We start from the raw sequence: 19506 nt of genomic DNA, 5'->3' as shown, positions 1-19506 counted from the left end.
AGGGAAGGCGAAGGGCCAGCTACCGGTAAGAGGGCTGTTAGGTTTGGTTACATCTTGGCAACAACTTTTCTCTCTCCCATCCCTCTAAACTTTAGCTTCAAGAAAAGAAGAGCAAGCGACTTAAAACTGCCCCTAAGGAAACTGAAAGGCTGTTAAAAAAAAACAACAGCTACAAAATAAAAGTCTCATTTTTCCGATATAACCCCCCCACACACACACACAATTTGTAAGATAATCTCTAGGAGAGGAGACAGCAGATTAAAAGAGGCACACAACAGAAAGTAGTTAGAACATGTTTACTTAAATAGCTTCAATAAAAAGTCAAAAACACAAATACAATCTTTTGAAGGAAAAAAAAACTGAATTTGAGGACTCAAAAGAAATTAAGAGCACAAGTAGTAAACAATCCTCTCCCTCCCCTTTCCCCCAGTGACCCCTTTTGTCCGTACAGTGGCATCCTGGGAGGAAGAGAGGTGCTGAGGTTTCATCCCTTCCCTGCCATCCTCTGTTCTGGTCCCTTTTGTTTCAATTATAAATTAAGCGATCATCTCCTTTTTCTACTGGCACAAGGAAGAGATCAGAAGGCCAGTTTCTGGCTCTGTCCAGAGTACCTCCAGTTCCACTGCACCAGCCAGCGACGCAGCAGAAGGGGTGGAAAAATAGGCTTTTGTTTTTTGTTTTAAATACACTCACGCACAAAATCACTCTCACATACAGATATTTTTTAAAAAAGCTCTTACACACACTCGGCACAGACCGGAGTTCTGGATCCACCAGACTGAGAGTCACAGACATAACAACTTGGAAAACAGGACTTCAGGAACAGAAGAGTTGGGAACTGGGCTCGTCAGTCCGGTTCCGTGTAAACTTTTGCATTACAAGTCCACTTTCTCTTCTCCCCACCCCACCCCCCAAAAAGGTCTTTGAGACGGCAGGGATCGGCTTGGTCATCCCCTACCCCTGCCGCCCATCAGAAGGACTGTTGCATCTTCGCCGTCAAGAGGAGCTGGCAGCCGTTGTTCACGTGGTTCATGACTTTCTGCTTGAGCTGCGCTACCTGGTCCCGCAGCGCGCTGGCCGTGTTGGACAGTCCCGCGTTCTCGCTCTTCAAGGTCTTCACCTTGTCCTCCAGCCGAGCGATGCGCTCCAGCTTCCTCTTCCTGCACTTGGTGGCGGCCAGGCGGTTGCGCAGCCGCTTCCGCTCCACCTTGATGCGCTCCTGATCTTCCATGTTGATGGGAGACACTGGCGGGCTCTGCATATCCGGCACCGTCTGGGGCTCCTCTTTGAAGCCTCGCGAAGGGTGCGGCAAGGCCAGGCCGTGCGGCTGCGGCATGTAGCTGAGGTTGGCGCTGGGGTAGCTGGACGTGGTGCTCAGCGTGGCCGAGGGGTTGTAGCTGGTCAGGTTGGTGTAGACGGGAGGCGGCTCCTGCGGGAGGGAGGCCGCGTAGCCGCTGCTGGCCGACGAGGCCGCCGCCGCCGCCGCCGCTGCTGCCGCCGCCACCGCTCCGATGGAGACATTGGGCGGCGGCATGTGGTTCATCTTGTGCAGGTCGTCCAGCGCCTTGACGAAGCCGTCGGCGAAGCCTTCCTGCTCCTCGGTGGCCCCGCGCGGGTAGTAGTACTGGCCCGGCGGCGTCGGGGTGGTGGTGATCACCCCGTTGCTGTTCTGGACGATCAGGCGCTCCAACTCCGGGGCGGCTAGTTTGAGCGACGAGCTCCCGGTGTCTGCCTGTTGCTGCGCCAGAGAGCCCGGGAAGTACCCGGCGGGGCCGTCCTCTTGGGCGCGGAGGTGATGCGGGAGCTGGGACTTCAGGCCGCGGAAGGGCTCTGCGGACAGGTTCAGAGCCATGCCCGACTTCAACGTCTTGTAGTCCTGCCCGTAGCCGGAGAGAAAGGAGTCAGGGTAGAAAGGCTGCTCCATCTTCGTGCACATCAGCCGCGCGCTGGGAAGGGGTTGCGAGCCTTCTCCCTAGCTGCCTCTGCCTAGGGGGCGCGGGTCGAGTCTCTTGCTCCCCGAAACGAGGGCAGCAGGGCGCTTCCTTCCGCCTCCCTCCCTGAGCTTCACTTCCAGATTTCGGAGAGACACAAGAAAGGAAGAGAGCTCGTCTTTCCGGCGGCTTCTCCAACCACCCGCCCTGACTAAGCTCTGCTAGCGGGGATGATTCACGCGTTGTCTGTCCCCCACCAGAAGGCGCGCCGGCTTCGAGCCCTCCCCGAGAAGCAAAAAGGAGCAGGTACCGTACCGGCGAAGGGAGAGAGAGCCTCTGGCGCGCGTTGGCGATTGCAGGTTGCGAGTTATCTCAGCTGCAGCGTGCGCTTCCCGGAGCCTTTTATTGCGGCCGCGCGCTCGGCGGCGGCGGAAGCGAGCCGCCATTGGCTGCGGAGCCCAGAGCGCCTCCGCCCACCGCGGCGCACGCGAAGGGGGAACTGAGCTCATTGCTCGGCAGCTCGTGCTCCAGTAAACAGCCCCGGGGAGGGGGGAGTTGTAAAGGCACCCGCGTCAGAGTCGCGGGCTGGGCGGGAGGGAGCCCGGGAGCGAGAGAGAGAAACGGACGCACGCGGGCCCTGGGGGAAGAGAGGGGGGGGAGAGCGCGCCACGCATCAAGCCCTCGAGTGCCACAGCCCCCCCCCCACAGGGTCAAGGTTAACATTCAGCCACCGCCACCGGAAAGGTGGTAAAACAGACCATGGACATATAGAAGAGCGGTTTTTGACAGCTGGAAAGGTTGGAGGCGGAAGATGCAGCTCCAGATTCCCTCTCACAGGTTAAACTCGCTGGGCGGTCTTTGTCCCAGGGTTGTTGTGAGGCGGTGACATTCACATAAAGCCCCAGAAGTTAAGCACAGCTCCCTGGAAGATATGTATCAGATAAATAAGGTAGGCCACGTTCAGTTGGGATGTCAGCTTCATCTTCCAGGTGAGAGATGCCCCATCTGATTGCGAAGCAATAGGAGGGCTTTCTTCATTACCAAATCACAGGGAAGGGCATTTCTTTGGAAGAATTTGTATTATGTTGTATGTATGGCAGTCACACACATGTAGAAAGGTAATTCTTTGAAACACCTTCCATGCAAAAGTTTTTAAACCCATAACAGCAGCGTCTGACTAGACGTATGTACAATAATACACAACCTCTGGACACAGAGTGCTCTTTCTTATAAGGTCTAACTGCACACATAACATTCACTCAATGTCAGTAACTAAATAAATGCAGCCTGAGATGGATTCGTGCATACTCTCTGTATTGTGGAATCTCTGTATACCAACACCCCACACAACGATGGTTTACAAGCTATAAGGAACACCATTTCAGATAAAACCACAGCGGACTTGCTACCAAACTCTGTCATTTTGTCCTTACCCACAACAACTTCAAATTTGGTGATGATCTGTTCCTTCATATCAGCGGCACAGCAATGGGCACCTGCATGGCCCCACAGTATGCCAACATCTTCATGGCAGATTTAGAACAACATTTCCTAAACTCTTACCCACTCCTACCTCTCTTGTACCTGCGATACATTGACGATATTTTTATGATCTGGACACATGGTCAACAGACCCTGGACACTTTCCACCAGAAATTCCATGACTTTCACCCCACCATCAACCTAACAATGAACCAATCTATGCAAGAAATACCGGTACATTTTCTGGACACTACTATAAAAATACAGGATGGACACATAGACACCACCTTATACCGTAAACCAACTGACCGACAAACATATCTACATGCTTCTAGCTACCATCCCAAACATACCAAACAATCCATTGTATATAGCCAGCCCCTACGTTATAGCCGCATCTGTTCCAACTCTACAGACAGAGACTCTCACCTAAGAGATCTACAGCAAACCTTTTTAGAACTAAAATATCCGCCTGATGAAGTTAAACAACAGATCAACAGAGCCAGACTGATACCCAGAGAGAACTTGCTGCAAGACAGACCCAAAAAATAAAAAAACAGAACACCACTAGTAATCACATACAGCTCACAAGTTAAAACAGTACAACGCATCATCACAGATCTACAACCTCTCCTAGACAATGACAGTTCTCTTTCTCAAGCTCTGGGAGGAAGACCTTTCATCGCCTACAGACAGCCACCCAATCTTAAACAACTCCTCACCCACAATAATACAACAACAGGACTCAACATGGACACTGGTACCAGAGCCTGCAATAAACCCAGATGCCAAATTTGCTGCCACATAAACCCGGACAACACCATTACTGGCCCCAACAACATCAAACATACCATCTCAGGACTATTTAATTGCTCATCTTCTAACATTATGTATGCAATCAAATGCCAACAGTGCCCTTCAGCTCTCTATACTGGACAAACAGGCCAAGCCCTACGCCAAAGGATAAATGGACATAAATCTGATATCAGGAATCACAAGACAGAGAAACCAGTAGAACTCTTCAATCTCCCAGGACATTCTATACAAGATCTCAAAGTAGCTGTCTTAATACAAAGGAATTTCAGAAATAGACTGGAAAGAGAAGTTGCTGAATTGCAACTCATTACCAAACTCAAAACCATGGAGAGACCTGGTCTGAACAAAGACATTGGATTCTTATCTCATTATACATGACAAAGCTATCTTTAGCCATCTCACTCCTTGCCAATCACCCATTCCCACCACCCTTCTGAGTAATACCCCTCCTCACTCTCTCACTATATATAAGGGTCTGGTGACTTCTGTTTCAGTGTATCTGAAGAAGTGTGCATGCACACGAAAGCTCATACCAAGAGCAAACTTAGTTGGTCTCTAAGGTGCTACTGGAAGGATTTTTTGATTTTATATTTTGTTTTGACAAATACTATAGAAATATGTACAGAGGAATCTCATTTCAAATGCAGAAGCTGTATTCACAAACTGCAAACACTTAAATGCCACATTAAGACTTAAACTGCACCCTGCCATCTTCAAAATAAACATACGTACATACAACCTTAAAGAGACTTGTATACCACATTCAAATTCCAGAGGAGAAAAACACTAAAGGCCCAATGTAGACCCAAAGTTCAGAACTGTAAAATTACTCTTATATAAAATAATTAATTACAAGACAACACATCACTTATGTTCATGGCACTTAGCAGAGTTTCAGAAACACCGTTTCCTGCCCCCAATAATCTTCCAGTCTAAATTTTGACAGTGTGGAAGAAAAGAAGATAGGGGAAGAAAAGCAGGAGGGAGAGGCACCCGTAGCCAAAGGTATATGTAAGCAAATGAAGTTACACCTGGTTACAGTTGTTGGGCATGAGAATTAAGGGGTTAAAGACTTAATGGAAAAGGTGAGTTCTGAGGAGGGGCCCCACAAATGCATACACCCAAAGGCTCTGATTTGCACAGGTATACCAATCCTGACCCAACCCATTCACCCACAGTTAGAAGTACAAGGTGCAAAGTGATAATCAAGCCCAGTGGCCATGCTTTGGGTGGGTCTCACTTCTTCTACAAACATGAGTATGTATTACATACAGTTCTCTAGCTTCATCTCCTTGCACGTATACACAGTCACCCAGACATCTGGGAGAAGATTCACCACATTCTTCTCCCAGGGTTTAATATATTTAACAAATGATCCACCTCCCTGCAAATATCAGGTATTAGCTTTAGCTGATCTTTATACATTTTCAAGGGGATGCGAACTGTAAAGAGAGAGAGAGGTTTATAAATACGTTATGAGCTGTTCCAGTAATCATATGTGTGTAAGTGGAGGGGAGGGGAGAGAACTTCAGGCATGGGGGCCAAATGCAGCTATCTAGGCCTCCCTATCTGGCCCTCAGGACTCTCTGCAGACCATGCACCCTTCACATCCACATATCTTCTCCTCAGACAATTCTCTCACTGGCACTGCTTCACACCCTTCTGGAGCATTTTTGCTTGGCTGCCTCTGGTCATTATTGTCATGTGCCCCAATAACATTGCCCAGAAGGGATTGTGGCCCTTGGTGACTGCAACTTGACATTCTAGACCTAATACATTTCATTTTTTGGACAGTTGCCTTCAATGGAATTTACTTTCAAATAAGGATGTAGAAGATTGCACTTCCACTCAGTAATAGTAATGGAAGAGGGCTAATCATTTTGTCTGATAATTAAACAGCTGTTTCCAATAAATGAAACCTCCCTTCCTCCCCCCATATATAGAGTAAGGAATACAACATTACACTGGCAATTGTTTCGCCAGCACAAACATTTGAGCTTGCTAGACGGAATGATCTCCCCTCTTCTCCCCATGCACACTATTCAGGGTGGGGAGAGACCTGATCCACTAGCAGACATCCTTGCATGGGCTTCTGCTAATGGGACTCATTAGTTGAATCCCACCCACATATTAATATAAGTTCCTCTCTCTTGTCTCTAAAAACTACTCTATGCGTCATTTGCCCGATTCTCATGTACAGTATGTAAAATATTATAGCATGAAGTAAAAAACAAACATATGGGGCTCTTCAAATATAACTTGGACAAAACAAAGAGTAGAAACAATAGTATTGTCAGGCAGTGTTAGAAATTGAGATGTGAAAGCTAGGAGCTAAATGCCACTTTAAACCTAGGTTGTGGGCACAACAATGGAATGTCTAGGCACGCTTTTTTATAACAAGTATAAAAGCTGAAAATGAATGAGCTGCAGCTAAAATATTATGTTCATTTTTCACAGGGTCTAGTCCTTCCCCTGCCCACCCCCCTAATCTTTTTGAGAGGGTCTCTTCTCCAGTCTTCAGAGAGTAGCTGGAAGTGGGGAGGCAGAAAAAGGTCCTTCTTTCCTTCCACACTGCAGTTTTAATCTGAAATCTTAGGCGCAGTACTGCGCCCAGAGCTCAGAAACTGCTCGTGCTAATGAAATTCCCTGTTGCAAAATTCACCCAGAACAATGGGAGTTTCAAACACTGCTGTCGGGGCAATAATTTGTAGCAGAAGAGCAAGGCCCTGCTCAGTAAAAGAACAGCAGGACCTCCAAATGCAATTTTGGCCAGCTTGCCACATTTTGAAATAGGTGAAGTAATATACATTTATCATCTATCGAGCTCACCTGCATACAACTATTAAGTCCAGAGTCTAAAATTACCTAATTGCACCACTGCCTAGAAATGTCCACTGTTCTGCCTGGTCCATGATCATTCAAGCGGCACAAAGGAAAAGGCTAGAGGATTGTGGCATGTATTAAGCAGCACCTATTTCTTAAAATTAGAGGTGATGGGGCTCAGGCTCTCCTGGAAGTCCTTCCTCCTAGCCCATGATGTGTAACGGCTGATAATTATTACTTAGTAGTAAAGGAAAACTCTTTCCACGTGTTCACGTCTTTACTTATATTTCACATGTCCCAAAGCTGGCTGGCCCTGGTATTAGGTAAAGGTTTGTGAGCTAAACACCTGGTGAGTTTTGCTGAAATGAAGTAAAACTTTAAGATGCCTAAAGAAGAACCACGGAGAAGCAAAAAGATAATGAAAATAGGGAGCACCATTTTCGCTTTGCCCATGAACACTGTTAACAAATGGGCAAAATCTACCACTCGGAGGTAGGCTGTGCATAGCAGGTTTCCCTTCCTGGATCAATGTATACAGCAGAACATTGTCTAGGAGGGGTTTGCAGCTTGTCCACTTGACCTATGGGTCCTCAGTTTAGCTTGTCTCATGTTTTGATAGCCTTTAGAGTGTGGCAGCACATTCTCCCTAGACAAATACATCTCTGGGTTTTCCTGAAAGTCCCAGAACTTTCTATCTGCCATCTTGGTGTAAATCCAAACTCTACTGTATGTGCAGGGACTAATGAAATGAGGAGTGGGAAGCTGCATGAAACTAAATAATGGTGAAAATGCACAAAGGGGGAAACATATGTCTGGGGAACAGTCAGAAGCTACAGTGCCACAGGTGAGTAATGAATGCAGAAATCATATGTGTTGAAAGTAGGCGATCCAGGAGTCCTCTGTCACAGTGGGCAAATGTACCGGTAGCAGGTTCCATCTGGCTGGAATTAAGGTCAGCCCTGGATCTTGCTCTCCTCCTTCCAGGCACCACAGGAGGAAGTGCCAGCCCCTGGCATTGCCCATTAATCGCTGCCTTTGTTTGCCTGCTTAACTCAGGCAGTATGCGGGAGGGTGAAGGTTAGGGTGCGGCAGGCAACACACCCTTGCATAGCAAGTGTTTAAAAGGTTCCCGGCCTTGGGGAGCTTGCATAATGAGGGCAGGGAGAAAGACAGGCAGCACAGCATGCAAAGGAACTCTTCTGCCGCTTACCAATAAAAGTCAGAAATATCCAACTAGTGACGCCACATCAGGTCCAGTGTACACTGCAGTCCTTTGCGGTTCTAAAATACATTACTATTTTTCTCATAATTTGGAACCATTTTTAACTGATTATAACTCCATTCAGCAGACACCCCAGTATAGTTGTTCATGACATAGAATCAAAGAATTGTAGTTGGAAGGGACCCCGAGGGTCATCCATGCAGAATTATAATTTCCCTTTTCTGCATTTCTAATAAAACAAAAGCATTCAAAAGGCCCTATTCAAAGGGTCAATAAGGACAAATGTGGTCATTTCCTTAGAACCACATATAAACTGAGTACAAATAAAAGGTAAGCACTAGCAGGACTATGCATTTTCTGTATGACTAAGATTGTACTCTTTGGGTTTTGTTTTGAGCTGTTCTTTATCTTGTAAAGCACAGGAATAAAAGATTACTGATCCACAGTGTGATACAATTGTAAAAAAGTACGGTATTACAGGTCATCAAATAGTGCTTTGTGGAGGTTTTTTTTTAGGGGGGAAGGGAAGAGAGGTGGTTTAAAGCAGAGGGAGAAATTAGGGGCCAAAAGGGAGACTAGATGAAGCACTGATATAGTCTTTATAATGCGTAGGGTTCACACACTTTGGGATTTCAGGATCCACTTGTCAAGGCTGTATTGGTTTGGAAGTACATTTCTATAAATCAAGGCTACCGCAACAGGCCACACTCCAAGAAACCCAGAGTGGAGTCTGAGTTTAAGGCCAAAACATAGATTATAACCAATAATACAGTCCAAAGTACATGAAGAACTGGAACAAAGAAGGTGGGGCAAAGAAAATCAGGAATAGGAATAGAGGCTGGAACAGCTCAAGGTAAGGATCCAGGAAGAGCTGCAACACCTCCTAAAAAAGCTGGAGTCATTGAAATACTGCACTGTTGACAGAGAAGAAGAATACACAAGGCTTCGGGTTTTTTTATAGTGTGCACAGCTATTTCACTCCTGAAGAGTCCAATGAATTGCTTATCAGAGGGAGTGATGTTAGAATTCCCTTTTCCTGAAAGGCCTGAAAGGGTCTTCCAACATCCTGGGCAAATGTAACCTTGGACAGCTCCTCATGCTAGATCCCAGCCTTAGCTTTTGGGACCTTTTGTGCACCCTTGAATCCCTTGAAACCTCTTTTCCACACAAGGGACAAGGTGGACCTGGGCAAATTATGCAGCTGCACAACTGGTTGCTTGGTATTGTTGGCATGGAGATATTTGGGGGCGGGGGGGAAGGTGGATGAATGAAGTGGCATCATCATTTAACTGCATTTTATATTTGTGCACTTTTGGAGATTACATCAGGTTTGGAAAAAAATGTCTAGCTGAACTTACCACATGAATGTGCTAGAGCTGTCTGTCTGAATGCACAATCAATAAGGGCAGGAGGGAGCACAATTAAAATGATGAAATGTGGGTGGCTCAGTAGCAGTGCGGATCTGAGGAGGTTTGGATAGTGGCAGCTTTCCAGGCAGTATGGGTTTCTCTTCTGTTTTCCTCTCAGGTTTTTAATAATGAGATTCTCAGAAGCAACCTATTTCAAATATTGCAATGAATGCTTGAATCAAATGTCAACCCAACACTTTTGTACCATCACACCCAAGTTACAAATTCCGTCTTCTCCCTGAGCTCCCCAAAGGAAAGGCACAATTCCTCTCCCATTGCAGTCAATGGCCAAACACCCGCTGCTTTCAGAGGAGCTGGACTCAATCCAATGCATGCAAGACAAAACCACAAATGAACTTTTTTTTTCTGCGTTAGTGACTGAGTATAGGTTAACTTGTCGACTTCATTTGTGTGCTAATCTGGCTTTCAGTACATTAATTACATTGCTAAATTGCTCTTCATTAGGGCTTCAAGCCTTAAAAAATTACAATCGATAGGAATGGCTCTACAGTACACTTAAGATGACAGCCTAAAAATTAACTATGCATTATACATTTTGTGATTGATTATGTTTCACCAGTAAGTCATTCCACAGGGTGCTAGCTTTTCAAAGAATTGGAATTTGGTTCTTTATTTTGCCATTTGTACTCTGCTACACGGCTCCATTTAACCTATGGCCACCAAGATAAGGGTGCAGGTGGTACATTTGTACCAGGAGCAGAGCCAGAGGGCAGGGCCTGAAGCTGAGTTTTCTTTTCTTTTTAAAAGTTAGCCTCTCAGCATTTTGGAACAAAGACTGAAGCAAAATTTACAGGCACCATTCAAAACAACTGCACTATGAGGAAAACGCCTGCTCTCATCTCTCAGTGTTTTTAGCCAATGGGTGAAGTCAGAGATGTGATTGACTAGTGATAGAGAGAAATTTAGAGTGATACAAGCCTGAAGAAGGTCCAAAAATGACTTCAAAAATGACCCAGGACAGCCATTATCCAGACAACGGAGAAGACACTTCCTGGTTCATTCTGAAGCTGTATTTTTCCATCTTCCCTGGCAGAGAAGCAACTGTTGCCCAGAAAAAAATAATTGAGAAATCCAAGAGTTAAATATAGCTGTGCATGTCCATCCAAAAACAAAAAAGCAGCTAAGAGAGGAGACCATGCCTTTTCACTCTTAAAAACTGTGTGTGCTTTCTGAGTAAACATTATTTTAAAATTACTCTGCTAATGCAAATAAAAATAAAACCCATCATTAGTATATCTGTATGGCAGGATTGTGGCCATTATGGCTGAGAAAACATAGGTTATATCAGCCCTGCAGAGTAATCCAGAGTTGCTGTATTAATATTGCTGGTGTGGGGGTGGCGAGAAAGAGAGCAGTATATGGGAGCCCTGCAGTGTAGTCTAGTGTTGTTATCCTGTCTCTTGGTGTATTGGGTTTGTTTTTAATTCTAGGAAATGCAGGATTTTTGTGGGGGGATAAGGTGATTGTAGGAACAACATGTTGGGTAGGGGTAGTTTGTTACTTTTCAGCCATGGGGGGATTATTGCTGCTGGTATAACACTAAAATAGATATATTCATGTTAAAAACTTAAATCCTTGTTATTTAAAGGAAAGAGAGAGAGAGAGAGAAAAGAGTGGCTGTTTGACCTGTGTACACTAAACCCTAGTGTAGTGATTATGGGGTATAAAAAATAATCACAACAAATGCTCTTAGAATACACTACATGCTTTTTGACAATTTAATCTGGAATTTATAGAAGCATGGGCACCTGAACTTTTGATTACTGTAAATGTTAAATCTCTTTTAACCTCCCCTTGCCCCCTCCTAACTGCCATCAGAAGTATACCTGGTTTTGGACTGAATGTAGTATTGCCAGCCCAGTAACAATTGATGGAAAAATATACAATAACATAGCTGGTGTACAACTCATCAAATTTGAATTGTTTGCACGCTTTAGGGTTCACATTGGGGGAGCACAGGGCTCTTCTGCATTTTAAAGCTGTGTGCCAGGCAGGAATCCAACAGGTTTTTTTTCTAGTATCAAAATAAAAAGATGGGGAAAGTTTCACCTGATGACACTCTGTCTGTCAGACATTTTTTCAGTTCCACGTGGCCCCTTTTTTATTTTTGAGCTCTCCACCCCACTCGGAAAGGAGGATGCAAGCTGCCATACACAGGAAGCATGTGAAAATGTTATGCAAATTTGTATCCTCTTTCACAACTGGGCCAGAGATCTCAATCAGTGCCGGATTTACGTATAAGCTAAGCAAGCTATAGCTTAGGGCCTTACTCTCTTGGGGGCCCCCCAAAAAATTAAAGGAAAAAAACTGGATGTACATTTCCAAAATATAAGATAAAAAACAAATAAAATAAAACCTACATGCAGCAACAGTGTTTTGTTTTGTGTCGTGTCGTGTAGGCCAGTGTTTTTCGACCACTGTTCCGCGGCACACTAGTGTGCCGCGAGATGTTGCCTGGTGTGCCGTGGGAAAAATTTGTTTATTTGATTCCTATTCAAGAGAATTACTTTATATATAGTCAATATAGGCACAGAGTTAAATTTTTTAACATTTTCTAATGGTGGTGTGCCTCGTGATTTTTTTCATGAAACAAGTGTGCCTTTTGAAAAACACTGGTGTAGGCTCCTATGATGTAAGTAATGGGCCCTGCCTGCAAGCCTGCTCCCTAAAATATCACTGGTTTGCTATTAATATACTTCTTCTTAATTGTATTTCAGTTCAACAATTACTTTGATAAAATACATATTTTGTTATGTGCAAATGGCTTTAGATACCTATTAGGTCCATAAATTACCATATAGCATATATTCAACACAAAAACAGTGACAATTTGTTGTTGACAAAGGACAGCTGGACATATAAAGGGCCCAATTACCTTCAGTAGGTTAGGGCCTCATCAAACCTACCGTAAATCTGGCCCTGGTCTCAATCCACATCTAGTGTGCCTGGCCTAGAAGATGCTATTGGTATCCCTGACTTGAGCCATTGGGATGGCTTGCCATTACTCACTCAAACCTTTTTTCTATTGAAAAGTAGTGGTTCTTGGTATAATAGTCCACAATTATCCAAGGCACAATTGAAAGGAATGACTGTGTGAACTTGAAAGCTGTAAAGTGGCTGGGCCTGAGTTAACTCAAGAACTCTTTATCCCTATAGGAACCATGCATATCTACTCAGAAGACAAACCCACTGAGTTCCATTGGCTTTGTTCAGTTGTTCAGTCGTGTCCGACTCTTCGTAACCCCATGGACCAGAGCACACCAGGCACGCCTATCTTTCACTGCCTCCCGCAGTTTGGCCAAACTCATGCTAGTCGCTTCGAGAACACTGTCCAACCATCTCATCCTCTGTCATCCTCTTCTCCTTGTGCCCTCCATCTTTCCCATTGGCTTTACTATCAGGTAAATATGTAAGGGCTCTATTCCAGTCTGGTCCTACCCATTAAAATTAATGGGCGTGACTAACTTCAAAAGCTGCAATGGATCTCCTCTAAGCAGAACTCAGCTGGATACAACCCTAAGAATAGGACCATTCCTTTAGTTTGGCCCTAAATGTGTTTGCTCAGAAGTAGGTCCTATTAAGTTCAATTACACTAACTTCCATAAAAGTATGTGTATGGTTGTCTCCCAATCCTTAATGCAATTGGTATAATAACTCTATGGTTGTGTCCACACATTTAAAGAGCTCCCCCCTGCCCCCAGAATCCTGAGAACTAGTTTATACCAACAGAGCTACAATTCCCAGGATTCATTGGGGAAAGTTGTGTGCTTTAAATGTATGGTATGCAGGATAGCTACGGGAGAAGAAAAGGATGAGTAAACCCTACATAAATCCGGAGAGGAGTCCCTAAGACAGTTGGGTGGCACCTTGTATACTTCCTTCCAGCAACTCCTGCAGCCAAGCTAGTGTAAAATGTATTGCTCTGCTTTCCTTTGGATCACATTAGTGAGGCCAAGACTGGGGTCCTGTTATCTGGGCAGTCCAGGACCTCCATACACACAGCCCAGGCTTGCACCCCGGGGAGGTCACTTCAGTGCTGCTAATGCAGTGGTTTGACTTCTCTTCCAGTGGTGCACTCCATTGTATCTCAGGACAGACAGATGCCTACAATACAGCCTAAGAGATCCCAACCCCCATTTAAATCTGTAGGATTCAAAGCATGCATCATAAAAACCAAATTCTGCTAGACTTTAATGTATGCCTGCATGCAGTTCAATCCTACATTTGTTTACTCAGTAAGCTCCACTTTGTATAGTTGGAGCTACTACAAGGTAAGTGACGGAGGAACACAGCTTTAAGCAATCTCATGCAGGCTTACTTGTGAGCAAGCCCCATTTGAGACTTCTTTCTGAAAATGGAAAACCACACATAGGAACGGATTCAAGCACTTGCAATCTCTGATAAAGGAATGAGACCGTCCAGATTTTGGGAGGAGTTTGGTGTCAGGACTCTTGGGTTCTATTCCTGGGCCTATTACTGATTCAGCATCTGAAGCTGAGTGACTCACTTCCTCACTGTGGCCTCAGCTTCCCCATCTGTGGAAAGCCCTTTGGGATCACTGGATAGGAAGCACTAAATATAACACCCACCTCCACCCCCGCTGAATTATCCAAAGGAGGAAGGGGAAATAATCAGGACTGGGACAGCTCTGCCACCCAGAGAGGCACAGCAGGTGCCAATGAACTGCCGTATCAGAACCCTCAAAATTCTTCTACACAAAGAACAAAATTCAGAAGAAACTTTAAGTGACTACTGGAAATACCCATGTAGCTTTTTGATAGAAGTAACTTTACTGTAAGAGAGCATATATTGTGAATATACTTCCCTCGCCATATATTTTTTTATATCTTGTCCCAAATGACATTTTACCTCAGCTAGGACGAATCCCCAAGTGAGAATAGAATATTCCCTGATGATAACTGGAATATAACGTTGGCACCAGAACACAAAGAGGAACCTGAGCACTTTGATAGCACTTTCCAGCCTAGGACTCGACAGACAGGTCACTTTGGAACTCCAGACACACCCAACAGCAACCCATGCTCCACTCCAACAACAAGGGGGGGGGCCAGGCTAATGCACCCCACACATGTAAACTAGAGAAGGGGGCAGCAATGCTATACAGTTGAAATGCTGTGACTCACCCTTGGCTCTCACTCCTGCCCCCCTCCCAGCCTTTGTTACATGTGAATGCTGTGTCCTGTCTGAGCTGAATTGCCCTAACACACTGTTCCTCGGACAGCAGGGAGTGGTGTCTCCCAGACACAAGGCAAGCACTCGTCTCCAACAAAGCTCTCTGTTCAAAAAGGCCAGGTACTCCAGTTCAATCATTGTTGCTGCTGGCCAAACACTAATCTTGTTGGGACCTGAGCCAAAAGCAGGCCGAGTTTTCCTTCTCTCTCTCTCTCTCTCTCTCTCTCTCTCCCTCTCTCTCTCTCCCTACCCCACCCCACCCCATTCCCCTTCCCCTCCTTGTTACTCATCTAAAATTAAGCCAAGGCTGCAGGTAACCCTTCACTGCTATATACACTTATCCTGGGAGTAAATCCCATTGAATACAATGCATAGGACTGCACAGTTAATCAGACACTGTGTAGTAAAATGGTGGTTCTTCCAGTCTTATGAGTGAAGAAGGGATTTGAATCCACTTTTAGAAAGAAAAGAAAAAACACAGAGATCAACTGAAGACTTGTGTTGCTGGCAAACAGCTGCAAAACAGCAGGGTGTGTGTTTTTACCCACAATGCAACTAACACATGCCTGCAACCCCAGCTTGGAAGACTAGACTGAAAGTTCAGAACTAGAGAGAGAGGAGTTTTTATTCCATGATTACTGTAACAGAGCAGCCTCTACACAGATGCTCATGTGCTGTCAGAGGGAGAGAGGAATGTAGCAGCCTCTTCTGCATTTGGGGAGTGTCTGAAATGGGGAAGGTTATGGCTGGCACCTGTACATGGATGAATGCACTACAAAAGGATCAACTGTGCTCATGCACGGGCTCCAGCACAGCCAGCAGCCCTTAGCTGCCCTCTCAAAATGGGACATGCATATGGAGACTCCCACTTGAACGGTCTCTGACAGAAATAAACAAACCTGGTCTGGACTAAACGCCAGACAGTCATAAAAACTGAGACAGAGGTAGGGCTCTTATCAGGGGAGAGGCTGTAACAGAGCCAGGCCTGACCACAGGGCACAGAGTCCCAGAAGAATGTACTTGCAGCACTGGGTGTAGCCAGCAGCATGCTACCTTTACGTTGCCAGCCAGCTGGAAATCTGAAAGATGGGTATTAAGCTGGTTCCAATTTGCTCAAAACCAGACCCAACTCACTCCACAGTATCCTAGTTCTCAATTTTCACCCAGGCTCAGAAATCCGAAGCTAAATGTCAGAAATGTTCTTTTGTTCTCTAGCTCTCTCTAATCAGCAGACCCCACTGCTCATCCAGTGCTGGTTTCTGCACCTGCCTTCTATGTCTCTCTCCATCAGCCAGATACAGCTTTTCCAACCCAATCTCAGCCTGGTTCTTTTTGGCTCTGTTTGACTCCAACCACCTTAAGCCATTTCTTTAGAAATCTGCATATGCCCCTCCCCACATAACATACAAAACAACAACAACAACAACCCACCCCTTTTTACTGTATTCAGAGACTCAGGGTAAGAGGAAGGTGGGTGGGTGAAGAAGGGGCTTGGCCAAACTATGGCTTCTCTGAACAGTTAGGGATTAGTGCCAAGGGCAGGGAGTTTCCAATCCTGGCATTTCGTGTCTCTGCCCATCCCAGGGCTGTGCCCTTCTGCCTCCTACTCAGCCTGTGCAGCAATGCATGCCTCTGCCCTTCCCCCTAAAAAAGCAAGTGGGATACTTTCGAGGCAGAGAAAAATGAAAACCTGTTTGTGGGAAGCCCTCCACCCAAAGTCTATATGAGAATGCATGCTTGTTTTTCTTCCTGCTGATTAGTTTTTAAGTGGTTTCAGTGGGATGCTGTATATGAGATAGATCCCAAGGGTTGAAAGTATAGTCCCATTGGCAGAATGTAAGCTTTCCTCACCCGTCTCTTTCTTCTCTTCTGATTATTTTTATTTTATTTTTAAAGCATCTAAGTTTCTAGAACTTAGTGTTGTCAGGAAAATACTCTTCCATGATTAAACTGTGTATTGCACTCTTAGAAGATAACAGTTGCAGCTGCAGCTCTATAGCTTCCAACACTCCTCCTTTCCCTGGCACAAAGATTTCAATGGGGAATCTGCAAATGGCTGACTTCCTCCAAACTTGAGTGTGAGACTCCAGGATCAAGATCTCGTCCTCCAAGATTGGATCATTCTTTCTACGGCTGCCTTCAAACCCACAAATGTGTTGATATGAAAATTGCCTGCTGAACCTGAACAATGCAATCCAGCTCTGCCACCTCCAACATGTCCTGCCAAATTCTATCTGATCCCCTTCGACAGCTGTCAGTGGCAACAAAAGCTGAAGCGACTGACCATATATTTACAAAAAGGAGGGGGGGAACATACCAAATACAAGTCACCTATGATATATATAGGCTTGTATCAATAATGCAATACTTCTCGGAGATAAAAACTTCTTCCCACTATTATTAAAGAAATAGCTGAGAGTAACTGGCATAGAAGGATTTCGTATTTCACCCAGGATCTGGAAACCTCATATTGCTTAGATCATGCCATGCAAACATAGTGGGGAGGACATTTGGTGGTGCTTCCCCCACCCCCCTCTGCCGCTTGACACAGCCACCTTACTATGGCTTACAATAGGTCTGGCCCTGCCTGTGTGTGGCTCACACAGCAATGAGGCATGGGTTCATGTTGCAAGAGCCATTCCCACCAACTCTTCAAACTGGGCAATAGGCAGAACAGACACCCCCAACATCCTCTTGTGATTTATCCAGAGGGAGCAGTGCTGAAGGGGATGTAAAACAGGGTTTCCCAAACTTGGGTCTCTAGCTGTTTTTGGACTACAGTACCCACCGTCCTTGACCACTGGTTCAGCTAGCTAGGGATGATGGGAGTTGTAGTCCAACAGCAGCTGGAGACCCAAGTTTAGGAAACCATGATGTAGAAACTGGAGTGGAGGATCTCTAGGATCCTACCACATTCTCATGAGGTTCCAAGTCTTCAGTGGGAGACAAGAATTTCTATCTGCCATGCAGCTATTAAAGGCACAGGAGCTCTTGGGGGGGGGGGATTGGCAAACCCACACATGCATGAGCAAACAATGTAGTAAGGCAGTTGTTTGAACATACAAGGCTACTGTCATTCTTTTCTTTTCTTTTTTGAAAACATTCTTTAATTCCCATATTGTTCATACTGCCTGTTTAACACCTACATTTGTACATGGTAGCTTTTGCGATATCCTGAGGTTGCAGGTAAGTCCAATGCAGTAAAACAGGGAAGAAACAGTCATCCCTAAAGCAGAGAGAGAGAGAGGAAGGAAGAAAAAAACATTGCACGTACACAATGCAGAAAAGGTACAATATGACAGCCAGTGTGTTGCAGTGATAAGAGTGTGGGATTGGGATCTATAATACAAGGATTCAAATCCCCTCCCCGCAGCAATGAAACTCACCAGGTGACCCCAGGACAGTCATTATGTCCTGGTTTAACCTTTCTCTCAGGGCTGTTGTGACAACAAAAAATGGGCAAGGGGAAGGATCACATATGCTCTTTGGAGGCAAGGTGGGCTATTTATTTATTCATTCATTATTACATTTGTATCTCACCTTTCCTCCAAGGAGCTCAAGGTGGTGTCCATAGTACTGGTACTCCCTATTCTATTCTCACTACAACCCTATGAGGTAGGCCAGGCCAAGAGTGAAAACTGGCCCCAAATCACTCAGAGAGCCACCCAACTCCACCCCCACTCACCATGACCCCCTCCACCTCTTTTCCCCTCTTCTTCTTAATGTAACACTAATGTCTCAACAAATGAAACTGATCTGTAGAAAATGTAACTTGAAAAAGAGACATTGCATATACTTTTGTAAACCAAGAAATCTTTAATAAAAATACGTTAAAAATAATAATAAAATTCTAGTTAGATGTAATTCACCATAAATTATATTGTGATTCAGTAATCAAAGATATTTCTTATGTCACAATCACAAATGTTTGTTTACTGTACTGTCATTCTTTTTAACAGGACCCTGTGCCTTTAACAGCTTCCGTAGGTGCGGCTTCACCTAGCAATGTGATCCAACAGTGGGGAAGCTTCCCTTGCTGAATGTATGCCTGTAGCCTCTGTTGTTAAAGGCGCAAAATCACAGCATGGGAGGGTAGCAGGCAGACTGCAGAGCAGAATCAAGATTTGCTGACAGATGTGAGCATAAGCTCACAGAGAAAGCCGTTTAGGGATCCTTGTCAGGTCCAAAGGGAATGGGCATTCACAGCTTGTTCATTGGGAGGCAACTCACTCTACCAAGGTGCTGAGAGAAGCCGGTGGGAATGCAAAATACTTCCCTAGAGGAGGATCCATCTCGCCAGGTCTCCAGCCCAGCCTCACTCCACACAGGCACGTTCCACCCTGGAGAAACCTGCCCCTGCAGGAGCATCTGGGCCAGAGACGCCTCCCTGCTAGCCAGGGCTGGGCAGAGCACGGCGCCAGGTTGGCGTCGTCTCTGAGCTTTGCTACAATAGGAGGCCTGGCACCCAGACTGGCCAGACCAGTGCATCTTGGGGACAGAAAGGGGGAGGGGTGGCAAAGTTTGAGTCAGCACTTAAAGCCCTTTAACTGGCCACACCTGGAGCTTTCTCAATGCACAAGAACAGTTGGCTAATTATATGGGAAACAAA

The 19506-nt window shown here is 45.4% G+C and overlaps 1 protein-coding gene across 1 annotated transcript; it reads right to left on the bottom strand.

Annotated features, from left to right (window-relative positions):
• Positions 1 to 282: 282 nt before the first annotated feature.
• JUNB (JunB proto-oncogene, AP-1 transcription factor subunit) lies at positions 283 to 2320 on the bottom strand. The gene has a single exon (XM_033139788.1). It carries the CDS (start codon positions 1934 to 1936, stop codon positions 971 to 973), a length of 966 nt encoding a protein of 321 aa, XP_032995679.1. The 5' UTR covers positions 1937 to 2320; the 3' UTR covers positions 283 to 970.
• Between the last annotated feature and the right edge of the window lie 17186 nt (positions 2321 to 19506).

Source organism: Lacerta agilis, chromosome 2 (assembly GCF_009819535.1).
Source record: "Lacerta agilis isolate rLacAgi1 chromosome 2, rLacAgi1.pri, whole genome shotgun sequence".
NCBI classification, from domain to species: domain Eukaryota; kingdom Metazoa; phylum Chordata; class Lepidosauria; order Squamata; family Lacertidae; genus Lacerta; species Lacerta agilis.
Note: the sequence above shows the minus strand (reverse complement) of the source record. Positions and strands in the feature narration are given on the sequence as shown.

What these genes read in the sequence shown, in the direction of transcription:
- JUNB (XM_033139788.1), bottom strand. Translation starts at nt 1,936, where the DNA reads ATGTGCACGAAGATGGAGCAGCCTTTCTACCCTGACTCCTTTCTCTCC.